The sequence below is a fragment of the Dipteris shenzhenensis genome, chromosome 25 (genome assembly GCF_047967505.1).
Source record: "Dipteris shenzhenensis isolate YYH24624 ecotype China chromosome 25, Dip_SZ_1.0, whole genome shotgun sequence".
NCBI lineage: Eukaryota > Viridiplantae > Streptophyta > Polypodiopsida > Gleicheniales > Dipteridaceae > Dipteris > Dipteris shenzhenensis.
Genome location: NC_141620.1, coordinates 18606046 through 18623978, shown reverse-complemented (window position 1 = coordinate 18623978; position 17933 = coordinate 18606046). Strand labels below are relative to the sequence as shown.

At 41.3% G+C, this 17933-nt stretch overlaps 1 protein-coding gene across 4 annotated transcripts in view; it reads right to left on the bottom strand.

Moving 5' to 3' along the window:
- LOC147885546 (uncharacterized) overlaps positions 1 to 6532 on the bottom strand; it is a 38522-nt gene extending 31990 nt beyond the window's left edge. Inside the window, exons 1-2 of one of the 4 annotated variants that reach the window (XM_087396779.1) lie at positions 6301 to 6532; positions 5954 to 6186 (exon numbers count right to left, since the gene is read on the bottom strand). In XM_087396779.1, the coding sequence (XP_087252905.1) occupies positions 6016 to 6186; positions 6301 to 6447 (318 nt within the window). In that variant the 5' untranslated portion in view covers positions 6448 to 6532 and the 3' untranslated portion in view covers positions 5954 to 6015. Of the gene's footprint in view, positions 1 to 5953; positions 6190 to 6300 lie in introns of those variants that run through there. The other 3 variants (XM_087396781.1, XM_087396783.1, XM_087396780.1) reach the window with 3 other exon arrangements.
- Positions 6533 to 17933: the final 11401 nt, after the last annotated feature.

Genomic DNA, 17933 nt, shown 5'->3' with positions numbered 1-17933 from the left:
GGACACGAGATTCGGCAAGCATAAGGGAGGATCTACGTACCACAGGGAGGATGCGTGAAGCTTGGCCTCAAGAGAGACCAAATGGGCGTGTTTTTTTACCTCGTGCACAGTGGATGTTATCAAAGCTAGAGATGGCGACGGTGAAGCACGCTATTACTACAATTCGTACTCCCACTGGATGCATGAGGTGTTTGAAGGGAGCTTTTACAAAGAGCAAGAAAAGAGGTGTAGAGCAATTATATGGCTTGAAATCTCATGATTGGCACAAGATGCTCCAAGTAAGTATTTTATGTGCATAATATCTTTTTCTTTTCAAATTTGTGAGTGAATAGCTATAAGCAACTAATCAACCACCTCCTCGCGGGTTCAATTCATACTACCTACTAGCATTTCACATATTGCATTGAAGGACGTGAAAGATTGTATTTACAAGATGGGTGAGCTTGTGAGGTATGTGAGCTCAAAGGAAATAGATCCCACCACACTTGAGAATGCTCGAGTTATGTCAGTGGAGGCGGTTTGTTTAGTGGAGGAGACATTTCCACGTTCTATTCTCACAAGCCAACTACATCTCATAGTGCATTTGGTGGATGAGATTGCTATATGCGGTACTATACATGCACGATGGTTGTTCTTCCTCGAGTGCTTCATGAAGACCTTGAAGGGCTTCGTGAGACAAAATGCAAGACCCGAAGGTAGCATGGCCGAGGGTTGGTTGGTACAAGAGTCACTTGTATATATTTCTGAGTTTCTTGTTGATGTGGATAGCTCTCTCCCACGACTATGGAGAGATGATGAAGACCTAAGGATGACCTCTATTGTGCCTCAAGGGAAAGGATGCAACAAAGTAATAGACACGGAGTTGCATAATAGTATCAACCTCTTTTGCGTGCTTAATAGTGATGTGATGAAAAGATGGGTGACAAGATATGAGGATGCAAAGGCAAGAAGACAAGAAGAAAGGGCCCTCTTTGGTACACACCACGGATCTCATGTGCCATACCCTCAGCATCTAAGAGCACTTCCAAAGGATATTCATGTGGATTGGCTACTTGATGAAATGGAGAAAGCAGAGAAAGATGAGGGGATGCATATCACAATGGAAGAATGGGAGTATGCTAGGGGATGCATGAGCAAGGTCGGTATATAGAATGTTATGCATAAGTTAGGAGATTTTTATAATTTAGATTGCTTATTTAATTGATTTTTTCTTGGTGTAGTGCACTATGTTTAATGCTATATGGTGTGAGGGCAAGCATTTTCGAACACAACGGATTGATGATAAGAGAAACACACAAGATTGCGGTGTCATTGCTAGCTTTGAGGGAGCCAATGGAGCCTAATTGAAAAGTGAATTTTCATATATAAGGAATACTTTCAACATCCCAAAATTTATATAAGAGATCTATATACGTTGTAGAAATCCATAGGTAGGGTGTTTTTTTAGTACCCCGTGATCGTATCTGCTATAAGGGGTTTTTTCCATAGTGGCCCCTTCCAGGCCCTTTTTTCCTGTATCAAGAAAAAATGTTTGTCATCAATAAAAGAAACAAGAGACATACCAAATTCCTCTTGGATTGCAGCAAGTGCAATCAATTGAATTCAAACCTTTTATTTGTAATGCTCCATTGTTTCCTCTAATCGAACAAATGGATCTCTTGGAATAACAAGCTCTACGGGAGCTCTACACTCTTTGCTTTTCTTGAATATCATCCTTCATCCTTCCTTTTTGCATTATCTCTTTGAAGAAATGTGTAGCCCGAGGAGACTCCACATGTCATGGGGATCTTGGAGGAATGATGAAGGAGACTTAAACTCCTAAACAACTCCTTGTGAGAACTTTGCAAGCACGAAACTATAACATGTGTCACAAAAGTACCTACCAGATTGTGTCAATGTGATTCCACAAGAGTGAAGAAGGGAAAGGGGAAGGGCAAGGGAAGGAGAGAGAGAGGGAAAGAGTGTAGAGAGAAGGGGGAGAGTGAAGGAGGGAAGTGGCAAGACACAATAGACAAGCAAGAAGTATCAACTCACAAGAAGATGTAGAGAACAAGAGAGCTTGCATTCCAAAAATTTGCAAGTACACTATGAAGGTCAATGTCAAACTTTTGGCCTTTTATACACTCCACGGTTTGAAGGGAGGGACAACCCTATTCTTTCTGTCACCTCTCTCACTCTCTTTTTACAAGAACTTGGGCCCATATGGCTCCAAGGCAAATCTCATATTGCGTATCTCACATCCTCTCCTACTTCTCCATTTATCTTCTAAAACATGTGGATCTTTCATGAACTATTCACTGTGGTGGTTAACATGCCCCCTTTCTTGCTCCTAATCCATCCTTAGATTGGCTTTGGTTTATTATGTCAGACTTGAGGGCATTGTTCATGATGCGATGCCAATAATCAAAGGTTGTGGGAGATTTTGCAACATGGATGGAGAGGCTTCCAACAAAGTGTGTCAAACATACCTTCAAAGGTCTATATAAGATGACCGTGAAGATTTTGAACATGGAGATATAGCTGCATGACTTGGAAAAACTGGGGGCCATTATTGAGGTTGAATACTATCGTGGACAACAGTCTTTGAAAATTCTCTTCCACAGTAGGCTTTCAAGTCGGGATTCCCCTTAGCAAAATGATGAGAAGTAAAAAAAAATGCATTGTTGCTACAATTGCTAGATCTAGGACTAAGGAAAAAGTCATGTTAGGCTTCTTCATCTATGTCACCAATGCATAAGAGGAACCCAGTTCTACAAAATCAAGCCTTGGAAAATTATAGGCTATACTCGGATTGGAAGTCCACATAGTTTCAAAATCCTTCCAGGGCCTTTGGTGCAGAGGCACATAAGTAAGGCCCACACGTCTGTCAATGCTTATTGTGGGGATCTACCCTTCTTCTTGAGGCTCAAGCTTGGACTTCTTCCCTTCACGTACCCTTCTTGAGGGGATCAATGGTTCTTTTGGAAGCTCGGGCTGGGACTTCTTCCCTTCAAATTCCCTTCTTGGGGGTATCGGCCCTTTGGAATTCTTTGGTTCAAGCTCCCTTCTTTCAGGGGGATGATTCTTCCCTTCAAGGACCTTTCTTTTTGCTTGGTAGAACCACCTAGCGATTTCTACTACAGCATCTCATCTCTTACTATAGATAGATGCAACATGTTACTTGGATCTTACCATTGTTTTTTAGTACAATGATGATAGGGGACACCCAATCCATATGATTGATCTCATAAATGAATTATACATCAATTAGCTTTTGAAATTTGGGGGTTCCACTCGAGTTGTGTTAGCATAGAATCCCTTTGGTACGAGATGCCAAGCCTATCCAGCAACAACAGAGGTACATAATTAATTTGAATCATGTGAAGTAGGTAAAGGCTGAGCTGGAATGATTGATTGTTTCCCATTGTGGGCATGACCATCATGGGAAACAATCAATCATTGTGTGCACGCCCATGTGTGTGCGTGCGTGTGTGTGTGTGTGCATATGTGTGTGTGTGTGTGTGTGTGCATGCATGCATGCATGGGTGTGCATGCATGCGTGCATGCATGTGTGAGTGCGTGCATGTGTGAATGCATGCATGTGTGTGTGTGTGCATGCACGTGCGCGTGTGTAGACTATCGAAATTTGAATGCTCAAACGATTCCATACAAAACCTGCCCTCCCTTACAACACATGATGAGGATCCAGTTGGCCTATAGTCTGCGCATTCATTGGGGAGGAATGGGCATTGATCCCCATGGAGCAATGCTCCAATATGACTAAATCTCAAGTCATTCATAGCTTGCCGGGCCACGTCAAAGTCTATGTATGTTTTGCAACAACAAACATTCATGTCTTTGAGTTTCCTGATGTACCGGGGCTTACAATGCTCAAAGCTCCTCTGCCCAAATGAAATGTCCGGATTCCAATCCACAAACTTGAGATACAACTCTGTCTGCTAACCCAACATGCGGAAACAATAGAACAATGAGCCCCCTTTTTGCTCCTACTAAAAGAAACAAAACACAATCTAATTAAAGTATATAATGACGCAAAATAATTTTCAACCACCGCGCTGGTTTAGGGCAATCACAATTTCAATCACCGGGCTAGTTTAGGATAGTTAACCACCGGGCTGGTTTAGGATACATTTAGGACAGTTACAATTTCAACCACCGGGATGGTTTAGGACACTGTCACAGTTTCAACCACTGAGATGATTTAGCCTGACGGTCTCAACTTCACATATTAGACAATAACGTGTATATTGCTTTTCATTTTTGAATTTCACCATTAGAAAATAAAAATATATTGCTTTTCATTTCCGAATTCCACAATTTAATGGTAGTATACGACCCAAATAACAAGAAATTAAATTTAACGAATTTAAGTACTAAGAAACATAATAATTTCAACCATTGAGCTGGTCAATAACTAATGTCTGTTCAACCACGTTGGTTTAAGACAATCACATAACTGGTGATTGAGCTGAAGCAGCCATGGTTGCATGATGTTACAACCACCAGGCTAGTTTAGTAAAATAATAATATATTATGAAATATATTGCTGTTAATTTCTGCTCAATCATGCCACTGGACTGGACAACAACTAATGTCTGTTCAACCACGCTGGTTCAAGACAATCACATCACTGGCGATTGAGCTGAACCATCCTACAGTTGCATGATGTTCCAACCACCGAGCTGGTTTAGGACAATCACATTTAGTCCAAGCCTAGTTTAAGAAATGAAACAAGTAAACTATCCCAAAGCTCAATCACAAATAACCACTGGGCTGGTTTAGGCACCATTGACGTTCATTATATCTAGCATGTGTATGATGTGCTCCTCAAACACCTTGCGTCCCGTCCGCTTCTTACAGATGTCCTTCCTATTTGGAGAGACTCTCGTATTTTCGTGCCAAAACGTCGTCACTATAGCAATGACTTCCGCACTTAGGCTGTCTCTCCTTTTCTTGCGTTCTATTGAAGTCCACACACTTCTCGGATTGGGATGATCGTGCATTGCTTCCGCTCTACGTTCAACCGTTGGAGCCATGTTGGTCCTTCTAGCATGTGTATGATGTGCTCCTCAAACACCCTGCGTCCTGTCCGCTTCTTACAGTTGTCTTTTCTATTTAGAGTAACTCTCCAATTTTCGTGCCAAAACGTCGTCACTATAGCAATGACTTCCGCACTTAGGTTGTCTCTCCTTTTCTTGCGTTCTATTGAAGTCCACAGACTTCTCGGATCGGGATGATCGTGCATTGCTCCTGCTCTACGTTCAACCGTTGGAGCCACGTTGGTCCTTCTGTTTGACAACATCTTCGACATTGTGCACCCAAGCCATTTCTCCTTTGTTTCAGGGGATTATAACTTGCCTCTTGTAAAACTTTATGTAGAGGCCTGTGTTAAAATGACATTAACCTAAACTCTCTTTCCACACCATAACGTTTTATTCATTCCTTTCATGGTTGTTCTCCACTTCACAATTGCTCTTTTCTTCTTCACAGCAAGCCCACCAAATTTCACAAAAACTGCAGAGAATACATTCACCCATCTTTGATGCTTGATGCCTACCAAATTTCACAAAAATTGTGGAGAATATTCACCCATCTTTGATGTGAACCATCGTGATTAGTTGCCTTTTAGAAGGAGAAAACTAGTTAATGCGTCCCACTTACTCTTTTACATTTTCAAGACCACACCCTACAATAATTCAAAACACTTTTCGGATTTCCAATGCACATGTTCTTCTTACTAACGGATTCCAAGATAGTTTAGCTTCAACTAGCGCAACGATTCAAAACTCAGAGCATTCATTTGATGAGAACCATCTAGCTCAAAACGGGAAACATAACATCATTAGCCACGAAAGAGTTAAGAGGAAAAGGAGAGGGAGCGGAAGGTGCACAAACAACATACGGTAAGATAGCACTCAGAGGTCACGATATAATTTAACTCATGTTATAAATAGAGTGTCAAAAATTGGAGTTGTACAAAGCTTTCACTCATGAGTGGGAACTCGAAGAGGCTCGCTATGAGTTGCTGGCCAAAACAACAGTCTCGAAACAGTGGAGACCGTCAAACTGCGGTGCCAGATTTGGCGCTACGCTCTTTCTGCACCTCAGGTCGCTCTGCACGGCAGCCGAGAATTCACCCTTTTCAGCAGCATGATCGAGCAGCTCCCTGGAGGGCTGGGCTTGGCGCTGCTAAACATAGAAACCAGCCATCAGAACGATAAATGAACTAGATTTGGAGTCGGCAAACGTCAAATCAAAGGCCGTGGAATTGCCAAAGGTCTTGTAAAACCATGAAATTACCGAAGGATGGGGGGCGCAAGAAGCGAAGGCTACCTGATGCTGAGAAGAAAAGGGGAAGTCGAACATGCTGAGGGCGTAGGTCTCGTAGCTGCAGAGGGCACCAACGCCAGCAGTGGCGAGGCCCGCGAAAGACCCGAAGGCAGCCATGGAAAGGAGGCCAGGAGCAGCAGGAATTTCGTGGGAGAGAGACAATGGAAATTGCCGGAAAGTGCCGGAAATTGACGGAAGTGGGCGACGGCAAGTGAAAGTAGTTGCCTTCTTCCCTTGCTGCAGCCTTAAACGACGCATCATAATCCACGTGTCCCTTCATCATTAGCTGATTCTTTCCGATTTAACCCAATCCTCAACCTACACGTGGCCCACCCAGCCGCACAAAAAAAAGGTTTTCTATTTTATTTTGTATAGCCATTCAAATTTTCAAAGAGAGAGTAACGAGTTTCTAGTTTGTTCGATTGGACATTCGTATAAATCTCGCAAATGTTATGAATGGCGTTAATGGTTTTGCTTGTAAAAAATAAGTTGAATACATTCAAAAGGTCTGCCCTGGAAGCTTAGAGAGAGAACAAGAAGAAGAAGAAGAAGAAGAAGAAGAGACGAGGAGAGAGAGTGGGAGAAACAATTGGCGGAAAGCACCTCTAAAAAAAGAAGGTGAATTGAATGTGCAGCATGGAAGGTGGAAGAAAGCTGAGAGAGAGAGAGAGAGAGGGAGGGAGAGAGGGAGAAAGAGAGAGAGAGAGAGAGAGAGAGGATTTGAAGGGAGGAAATTAGCAATGAGAGAGGGAGGAAGAGAGAGAGAGAGAGAATGAGGTGTGGCTCCACGCGGCTAAAATCCCTTTAAAAAATGAGCTTTTGAAATGCCCATCGGCTTCAATTAGACCTCCATATATGGCCCAAGCCAATAAAGAAGTGAAACTATGGTAACAAGTTTCAATTTTCTTTTGTTGGACATTCATTTAAATCTATTGGGTGTCCATAATGGTTTTGCTTGTTGAAGGGAAACTACTTTACCAAAACTCTTTCATCTGGGAAACTATATTTGACCTTTCAAGTGATGGGTCTATATTATCATATACGCAATGCTACCTTCTAGCAAGCCGAGAGAGAGAGAGAGAGAGAGAGAGCTTTCTTCACAACCCTAGCTTGCCAGGTGCTCATAACTAGTATTTCATTAATCATTATGTCTATTTTTTGACTTAAATTGTACTATGGGTAAGGGACCATAGAAGTTTCATGCAATGTATAGGCTGCATATCTCTTTATCATATAATTTATTCTTGATATCAAATCTATAGATCTATTTAAATCTTTAGAGATATTGCACATCCTATCGCAAACCATAAAGTCACTAAAAGTATCCTAACATAGACTATATGAGTTAACTTTTTCACACAAACTTTATAGGAATACACTACACTGAGAATAAAATTTTAATCATCGACAAGATTGAAAAGTTTGTTGCACGAGTTTGAATAATTCAAACAAAGATTCTAATGTGAACTACTTTTGTTTAGTGAAGTAGGGCCTAGATATATCCTTGCTCCATATTATGATACATATGGGACTTGGCGAGGCCCCATATGATGTCATGAAAGCTAAATAAAGAGCAAAAGGGAGAAACATGCCTTATTATATGGCGAAGTAATCAACATGAATGCCCTAGTGAGAAGTTCCACCCAAATACAATATTGTCTAGGAGTTCATGACTCTGATAGATGTGAATTATTAATTTTTAGCTTATTCCTAGACATATGAAAATACATAAGCTTTTGTAGCAGTTTTACCACTTTCGGTATCATGTTTTGCAAAAGAGATGTGGGGATCCTATTCATCAAGTACACAACTATATCACATGCTTTGTCCCAACACTATTATCAAAGCCCCAGCTCTCTCCTTGAGGATATATCTAGCTCACTCTACAATAACTCTATTCTGCACTTAGAGACCACATTTTTCTTAAGAGCGTATCTATATGTGAATATGGACATACTTGAAGCCATTCTAAGAAGTGCTGGATCATGGCGTATGGACTCTTGGGTAGCCCGATGTGGCGCGCTTGAGAAGGACCATTGATTCACCTTGGCCCTTGGGGTGGTGGGCATGAATTTGATTCTTTTCCATTTTTAATATATAGTTTTGTAATGAGGCAATTGTTGTTTATGAATTGTGCTAGGTTACTGATCTTTGAATAAATATTGGGTATTTATTCTTTGAAGTCCTTTTTTCTCTAAAGGACAATTTATTCCCTTACAACTTGAGGAACATTCATCCTTCGAAATATTTGATCTGCACGATGTTATATGGGAAGACGTTAGCTAACCTATAGGGTCCATTCCATCATAATTTTAATTTTATTTTAATGGGTCCCAACTTGGCAGTATACAATAGCACCAACATTCAATTTTCCAAATGTTTAGGCACAATTGTATATCATTCCATGCTTTCTCTCTCCTTTGAATTACTTGTTGTGACCATGCTACTCAGAGACGTAGTTCATCCACATGGGCTAGCTGATGCAATCTCCCCTTGATTGCCTCGATCTCATCAAGTTCATGTTCAGTTACTATCACTCAAAGACTGGGAACAACAAATTCTAAGGGTACCACAACTTCCAACCCAAAAGCCATCCTGAAGGGGGTTAAATTTGCTATAACTTTGTATGCAATTCTATATGCCCATAGGTCAGCATTTAGCTTGGCATCCCAATCACTCTTATGAGATTTGTCAAAATTGACTTCATAGTCTTATTAGTAGAATAGCCGTCTCCATTGCCTTGGGCGTGTGCAGAATTTTGAACTCATCCTTTAGTAGCTGCATAACCTCTTTCAAGAAGTGTGACCCTTGATTGCTAATAATTTGTATCAGGTATCCATATCTACATATGATATTTTCAAATAGAAATCGAGGTGTGCTTCGAGCCGAGTTATCTCAGGGTGCCCTAGCTGCCCACTTAGTGGCATAATCAATGGAACCATAATTTATTCCCTGTAAACTGCTCATCTTCTACTCACCCACTCATCTTCAGCATGCCTAGTACCACCCCCCCTTGATGCTCTGTGATCCCAATAATATATGCCTTCTCATATACGGTGATTGCGTTGCACTCACCTGGAGTAGAAATGATAGCACTAGTGGAGACCCTTCATTCCCACAGGCGACTCCCCACACATCAGAATGTCATCACCTTAGATAACATGCTCACAGAGGGCCTCTTTATGGTTGTGATGTATGGGTTCCCCCTAGATGTTGACAAAGGCCTCAATATTTTCAGAGCAAAGTACTCTCGACTTGCTAGGGGGTCGTAATCTGACTCCTGGCAATGTGCATGGTCTTCGGCCTCTCCATCGTATCCTCCTTTGGCTCCCTAAAAATTTTTAATGCAACAAGCTAGAATGGTGGAAAACTGAGTTGTACAAATTCCTTTTTGCTCAGACGAGGCTCTCAGCAATGAATGGATGTGACAAAACATGTGTGCCTCAGGATCTATGGAGCACTCTAAGGTGGATGGAACCTATGTGAAAACATGATGAAGAGAGTGCTCATGACCTGTACCTCAAGTCAATTAGGTTCCAGGATAGATTATCTTGGACTCATAAAGAGAATCTTGAGATAGTGCAAAGTGCTCGATTGATATTACTTCAAATGAACCTCCCTTTTATAGGTGAGGGTACTTACATCCATATGCTTGCTCACATGTGGGATATCTCCTCCATGCCATGTGGCAGCTTGCCCTTTACTCATACCTTTGCTCTACATGTGCTCATGGCACCACAACTCTCAACACCTCCCCTTGGTGCCATGATCCTTTGGCTACTGCAAGGTGGTCAGATGTGAGTTACAAGATCAAATCCTCCCCTGGGTGCCTACATGGCTACTCTCAGGTGCTCACGCTTGATTTTCAATATATAGACAAGGTTGGCAAGGTTTTTGGTTTCTCAATACATGTTGTTTCTGTCATTCTGCTCATGGCTTGATGATGACTCCACGTAGTTGACTTGTTGGTTCTTCAATCTACAATCTTCTTCCTTGTGTCCCAGCTTCTTGCAATGGTGACACTTTGGTTTGTTCTTTAATCTGCAGTCACTTTGATAGTGACCCATCCTTTCGCAATGGTAGCACTTCGTTGATGTTTTACTAAATAGTGCTTGTTCTTCATTATAGCTGTTGTGTGTTGATGTTGATGTCGATGTCAATGTCGATGTCGATGCCAATGTCGATGCCTTCAACTCTCTTTCTTTTTCAAGAAGAGAGAATACACATTCTTCAAACTTTGGATCTGGCAAATTCTTCAAAGTGGTTGTCAATGCACTATACTCCGCAGGCATGCTTTTAAGGAGAATTGCAAGTGCATCTTTCTCTCCTACTTTTGCATTTATGCCCTCTAGTTGAGTCATAATGCTTTTGATTTTGTTGACAAATTGTGCCATGGATTCATTGAAACCCATGTGCATACCATTGATCAATCTTAAGATGGATTTCTTGGTTTTTGGCTTTTGCACCAAACATTGTGTTCAACTCATCCCATGCATCCTTGGCATGATCCTTAGAGTCTATATGATGAATTATGTTTGGACCCAAGTGCAATCCAAGGAGTGATAGTGCTGCTTCATCTTTTTCCTTCCAAGCATCATTTTGTGCAGTGGGTATGTCTTCTTTTACAGTCTTCCAAAGCTTTTGGTGCATAAGAAGTATCTCATTTGTGTAGACCATGTGTGAAATCCTTCCCCGGTGAACTTCTCAACAGTTGGTGTGCAGATTGCCATTGCAAAGGTCTTACCAGTTGATGATACTTTCAAATCTGGCAGTGTCTAATTGCATACAATGATTCTGATCTGACAGGTGCGTAGAGCTCGAAAAGACGATCACTTTTCCTTTTTGGAGCGTGTGAAAATTCTTCCTGAATTGCAAGTTATGGCTTGTTGAAGCTTTTGTGAAGAAGAGGGGCCTTTGATGATGTGGCACAGGAATTCACATGGTGAATTCCATACTGTGCTTAATAAGAGGCTATGTGCTTAGAAGGCACTACTGACTGTGCATGCTGATGTGGCTTGACTGACCTTATCTACTTGCTGACCAAGGTTAATTCTACCCAAGTTAAGTTAACCAGTAGTTAATGACCACACCCAACTAACCAAGGTTAACTGTGGTTGGATTAACTTAACCACAATTAAGCCTTATCCTACCACGTGGCTCTTTGTGGGAACCTTAGCAAAGAAATGGAAGCTTTGAAGCTTCTCTGCTGTAGAGACGACGACGGCGTGCGACGATGAAGGTGCTGTCAACTGTGATGGCGACGATGACGATGGAGCTTCTAGGCTGGTGCTGTTGAAGGTCATGGAGAGTCCGTCGGTGTTGCCTTGTAGAAGACCATGAGAGATCGAAGGCTGGAGCCGCCTTTCCGTAGTAGCAGCTAGAGGACCGATCGAGATGGCGTTGGATGAGCCAAGCGTTCGTGTTGAAGAACTAAAGGTCTGGCTAGATATCCTTGGAGTTGGCTGGTCGTGACTGTGTAGGAGGGTGTGTCGATTGTTGTGCAGGTTGCTTGAATCATTGGCAACTATGGAGCTGCGAGCAAGGTGGGTTGTGAGAAGCGTTGGCTGGCTAGAGCCATATTACGAGCTACTCAAAGGAGCCACTTTGAGCCTTGCTGGCTTGCTTGTTCAATAGATGACTGCTGTTGTCGATGGAGGCTGTGCATATGATGGGCTTGAAGGACGCTTGACGTGCAGGCTAAAGCGCAGGAGTCATTTGGATGCTAGTTGCTATTTGGAGAAAGAAGTGCTTGAGGTCATTGGAGACTAGGGAGCCGCAGGCGGAGGTCGTTGTCTCCCTTTGGAGCTTGCAGGGCCGTTGTTGTTGTAGGCTAACAGTGTAGTTGGCTTCGTTTGATGAAGGGAGAAGCTCAATGCTTTCTTTCTCAAAAGTTTGAATGAATACTACTAACAAGTCTCTCTCTCAAGCAAGGACAAAGATCTCTCTCTCTTGGCAAATGAATGGACGGAAATTCCTCTCTCAGCAAGAAACACTCAAGCTCACAATGAACTCTCGAGATCTAAAACTAATCTTACATTCTAAAACTAATCTAGGAATGGGGGCAATCCTAGTGAACTACTAATGAGCTAAACTAGGAGAGCTAAACCTATGCTCTGATACCATGACAAAATATGTGTGCCTCAAGATCTATGGAGCACTCTAAGGTGGATGGAACCTATGTGAAAACATGATGAAGAGAGTGCTCATGACATGTACCTCAAGTCAATTAGGTTCCAAGATAGATTAGCTTGGAGTCATAAAGAGAATCTTGAGATAGTGCAAAGTGCTTGATTGATATTACTTCAAATGAACCTCTCTTTTATAGGTGAGGGTACTTACATCCATATGATTGCTCACATGTGGGATATCTCCTCCATGCCATGTGGCAGCTGTGAAGATAGTGGGAGAGAGGGAAGGAGTCTCACTTGCGGCTTTCTTACATACACAATGGGGGAATACACACAAAGGTGGAGGCTGAAAACAGTTTTCCTCTTCTTAGTTGTGAAAGCCAAAAGAACTCCAGTACAAAGAAATAGAAGAACCCTATATGTGGGTCTCAAACCAAACTCAGCTAACTAAGGTGGCATACTAACTGAGCCACGAACTAGAGTACATAAGGATAGCTGTCATCCAGCTATTATTCATGGGCGGTGTACCAACCGCATCTGCAGCTAACAAGTCAGTGACATAAATGCACAATGGTCACCCTGGCATATCACAAGTGGAGGTCGATATCTCAACACTCCTCCTCGAGCTCAATCCCAATTCCTGCACAGCAAGCAGGTCTCTGAACTTGCACAGCTTCTCTGCACCCAATGCCTTCGTGAATATGTCAGCTACCTGATCCTCTATGCTGACATAAACTAGATCAATAAGACCTAGTAAAACCTTCTCCCGCACATAGTGATAATGCACCTCAATGTGCTTTGTTCTAGCATGATAGACTGGGTTATTTGCCAAGTGTATACTACTCATGTTGTCACAATAAATGACAACTGGCCCATCTATAGACTGATGCATATCATAAAGTAGCTTATGCAACCAAGTTACCTCACATGCAGCCATTGCTGCACCCCTGTACTCAGCCTCTGTGCTTGACAAGGCAACTGTAGGTTGTTTCTTGCTGCTCCAAGTGACTGCAGCACTCCCAAAAGAGAACATATATCCACTTGTAGATCGTCTATCAGAAATACTACCAGCCCAATCAGCATTAGTGTATCCATGCAACTGTATTTGAACCCCAGCCTCATAAAATAGTCCATAATGTAATGTGGACTTCACATACCTTATGCAACCTTGAATTTAGGCAATCCTACAATAATATTTTGGGCCTGCATTGATTTAAGTCGCTGTACATTAACATGACCAATGCGTTTATGCCAGATATCAATATCTGCAACTACACCGGTCCCATGTGCAAACGTTGCTGCACTCAATTCACGCATGTCCACATCCAACGTAAACATCCTACCCTTCTTCTTTCCTTTTGCTATCAAGCGACTGTTATTTTTCATATCCTCAACAAAGCATCCATGAGGATTAAATCTGACGTGCAAGCCCTGCTCCACCATTTGTCCAACAGAAACCAGGTTCTTGGTTATGTTCAGGACATCAAATACATCAGACAAGTATTTCTTTTTCCCATCCTGCATAGACAAAGGAATTTTACCAATATGCACAATAGGATGTGCAGTATCATCACCAGTCTCCACAAATCCTGGTCTTTCCATTTTCCTTGCATCTTGCATCCATTCTGCATGACTTGTCATGTGGTTTGATGCACCTGAGTCAACATACCACACATCATTGCTTTCTTCTACACTTGTCACAGAATTGGTCATGTGCTGCACCATAAACAGATGCTCATTTCTGTCATCACCTTGTCTACTAGAAGATGCATAATTCCCTTGCTGCAATTTTCCATTCATGATGTCATTCTGCTTTTTGTAGTAGTCTTTTGCCATATGACCCATTTTACCACAGTAGTAGCATTCAACATTGATGTTTGCATTTGGCCTCTCTGCCATCCACCACGACCTCTTTGGCTCCCCTGCCTCTAGAGTTACCACGTCCTCCTCCATAGGACTGGTTTTCTTAAGTTTGCTGCATATTCTGATTTCTACCACGGCCTCCAAATCGGCCTCCTCTACCTCTGCCTCTACCTCTGCCAGTATTTGAGTAGAAGACAGTTTCTTTTGAAGTTCCTCCTAAAGAAGATGCACCACCATTTCTCTGCTCTTCAGAAATTAGAAGAGCAAACAACTCCTCAAAATTAGGAAATTTTTCACAAATGGCAATGGATGTTTGGAACTGTGCATAATCCTTTCCTAGACCATTCAAGGTCACAGAAACTAGATCATCATCTTCCACTGGCGACCCAATGGAAGCAAGTGCATCTGCAATTTTCTTCACCTTCATGTGGTAGTCATTGATGCTCATATTTTCTCTCATTGTGCAACTCCTACTTGAGCTGCATTTTCCTGGATTGTGTATTTGTGCTGTACATTTTTGCCAAAGTATCCCATGCCTCCTTTGGCGTACTTGCATCCTGAATATGCACAATCATAGAATCCGAAATACTGATAGATAGCCAGTACATAACTTTTCTGGATCTCTCATGCCATCCTTTAAATGCCTGCATTTCCTATTGATTGGGAACATAAGGAAGAACTGGTTCTTCTTCATTTCCTGTAATGAACTCCCAATAGCCTTTTCCCATAAGGAAATTCGTCATTCTAAACTTCCATGGCTGGAAATTGTTTTTGTCAAGATTTTCTGTGACAATCTGTGAAAGAGAATCAGACGCCATTACAGAACACTGCAAAATATTCTGTCACTGCAAAAAACACAACTTCTGCCTCACATGGGCAAATCTGCAAAACTGATGAAAGTGGTATTCGACCACACAGTCACTTCCTAGTGACGATTTTACATCAACAGGCAATAAGGATGATTCTGTAACTCCCAGTATCTCTGTGCACAAGCATATGATGCAATTTCTGTGGCATCTTTTCACCGACCTACAGAGCAATGGTCGCACAACAAAAATAGGGCCTTTTTCTGAGCGCATGCGAAGAACTTTCGCCTTCAAAACGGGCCCCGAAATGGCCTTGAATCAGAAAAAAAAAGTCAATCAGAAAAAAACTGCCCTCTCGCCACACCGCAAAGGGCGTCTCAATCTGAGACAGTGCACTCTTGCACTTCCGGCTGTGCTACTTGCAGAGATTTGCTCCCAAACTCGAAAAAGGAAAGCAACACTGGTCCTCTTACTAGGACACCACGAACTTGGTTTGCTTTCTTGAGCTCCTTACCACGAACCAGGCTCTGATACCATGTGAAGATAGTGGGAGAGAGGGAAGGAGTCTCACTTGCGGCTTTCTCACATACACAATGGGGGAATACACACAAAGGTGGAGGCTGAAAATAGTTTTCCTCTTCTTAGTTGTGAAAGCCAAAAGAACTCTAGTACAAAGAAATAGAAGAACCCTATATGTGGGTCTCAAACCAAAATCAGCTAACTAAGGTGGCATACTAACTGAGCCACGAACTAGAGTACATAAGGATAGCTGTCATCCAGCTATTATTCATGGGCAGTGTACCAAATGCATCTGTAGCTAACAAGTCGGTGACATAAATGCACAACGGTCACCCTAGCATATCACGACTGGAGCTCGATATCTCAACAGCAACTTGCCCTTTACTCAAACCTTTGCTCTACATGTGCTCATGGCACCACAACTCTCAACATGATGTAATCTTCTGGGCTCTCAATGATCTTTTGGTTCACTGGATGTAATGTTTTGGTCTCTATGGCATTTATGTAATCTCTTTTTGTTTGATTTGAGGCTCTCAGTATCCATTGTTGTTAATTTTTATATTTGTATTTGAGACGATAAGTAAACTAAAGCAGGAAGCAATCAAGGATGGACCGCTATTAGGATTCACTTCTTAGGAAGTCCTCTGCGTGCACTAGTGGTGACACATAACAAGGGCACACAAGCTGGAGGATGTAGCTCCCTTGCCTCCTTGGATTGTGTCTTGTCATGTGGTTCTAGAGCTGTGGCACTTGCAGACAATATTTCAATCGACAAAATAAAGGCTGAGCTTGAGCATAACTGTTCTGAAGATCAAGCCCGAGGAAAGAGAACAAGTTGTTGATGTGAAGGTCTCTTGAAGTTAATCCCAAATTTGTGGTACCTCTTCGTATTATAGCCTTGTAATGAGTTTAATTATAATGCAAGGTGTGATATCCAGTGAAAATATTTGTGTTTCTACACGATTTTGTAAGCCCTCACATCTATGATCCATGAAAGTGCTCAGATGTGAGATCCTTTCAATGCTCACGAGCCAATTTTAAAAAGAAAAAAAATTAATTTAAAAATTTTATGTAAAAGAGAGGGAAGGATAGGCAGGAAGAGTTTTTTTGAAAGGGCTAGGAATATATAAAAGGAGAGTGTCAGTCATTTCACAAGTCATTTCACAAGTACGAGCTAGTGGGAAGGCTTCCAACTTCTAGTGAGATTCCGAAAAAAAGTTCAAAATCAAAATGAAGGTAATGTGAAACATATGGCATATGCCACATCTTCTCTTTTTTTTTGAACAAGTAGCTCATTTAGAGAAAGAATACAAAATTGAGCAAAATGATTAATTCACATATGGCATATGCCACATCTCCTCTTTCTTTTAAACATGTAGCTCATTTAGAGAAAATATACAAAACTGAGCAAAATGATTAATTCACATATGGCGTACGCCATATGTTGTTTTAGAGAAGGCTACCATATGTTGTTTTAGAGAAGGATTCCTTTGAAGGTGTGGCTTAAGCCACACCTTCATCTAAATATTTCTAAATTTGAGGAAAAAAAAATTAATAGCAAAAAATGAGGGTTTTTAAGAAAACGTTTCTACGTTTTTTTAATAAATTTCTTTCCAAAAATATAAATTCACTTTTGAAGGATTTTTTCAACTTTTTTTGCATTTTTTTCAAAAAAATATAATTTCACATTTGGATTTTTTTTCCAATTTTATAGCTCAAAATGGGGGTTTACTAAAAGAATTCTTCACAATTTGATTTGTTTTTCAATTTAATTTAAAAAAAGATAGGGTTTTAAAAAATATACTTGTACATTTTGATTTTTTTTTCTAATTTTATACCATTAAATTAGGGTTTATGGTTTAGGGTTTCAATAAGAAAACAAGGAAATATGTGTGTCCAACCATGCAAATGATGGTCCAAGGGTATGATATTTTGCAAGGACTTACATTAAGGCTTATGCAAAGTATCATACTGTGCATCCAAAACACAAGAAGTATGTTTTATGCTTTTAATACTCATGCAGGATACATGGTTCAAGTAAGTGAACAAGGAAATATGCATGTCCAACTATGTAAATGATATTCAAGGTGTTTGATCCTTTGCAGAGGTGCTTGTGCAAAGCATCATGTCCATCAAAGATACATATATAGGTTAGAAATACACCCTTGCATGATTCATGGAAAGAAAGACAAGTACTAGGACCTATCTACGATGAGTTACAGATGCGCTCCATTGGGTTTCCCTCTCTCTCTCTCTCTTTCTCTCTCTCTCTCTCTCTCTCTCTCTC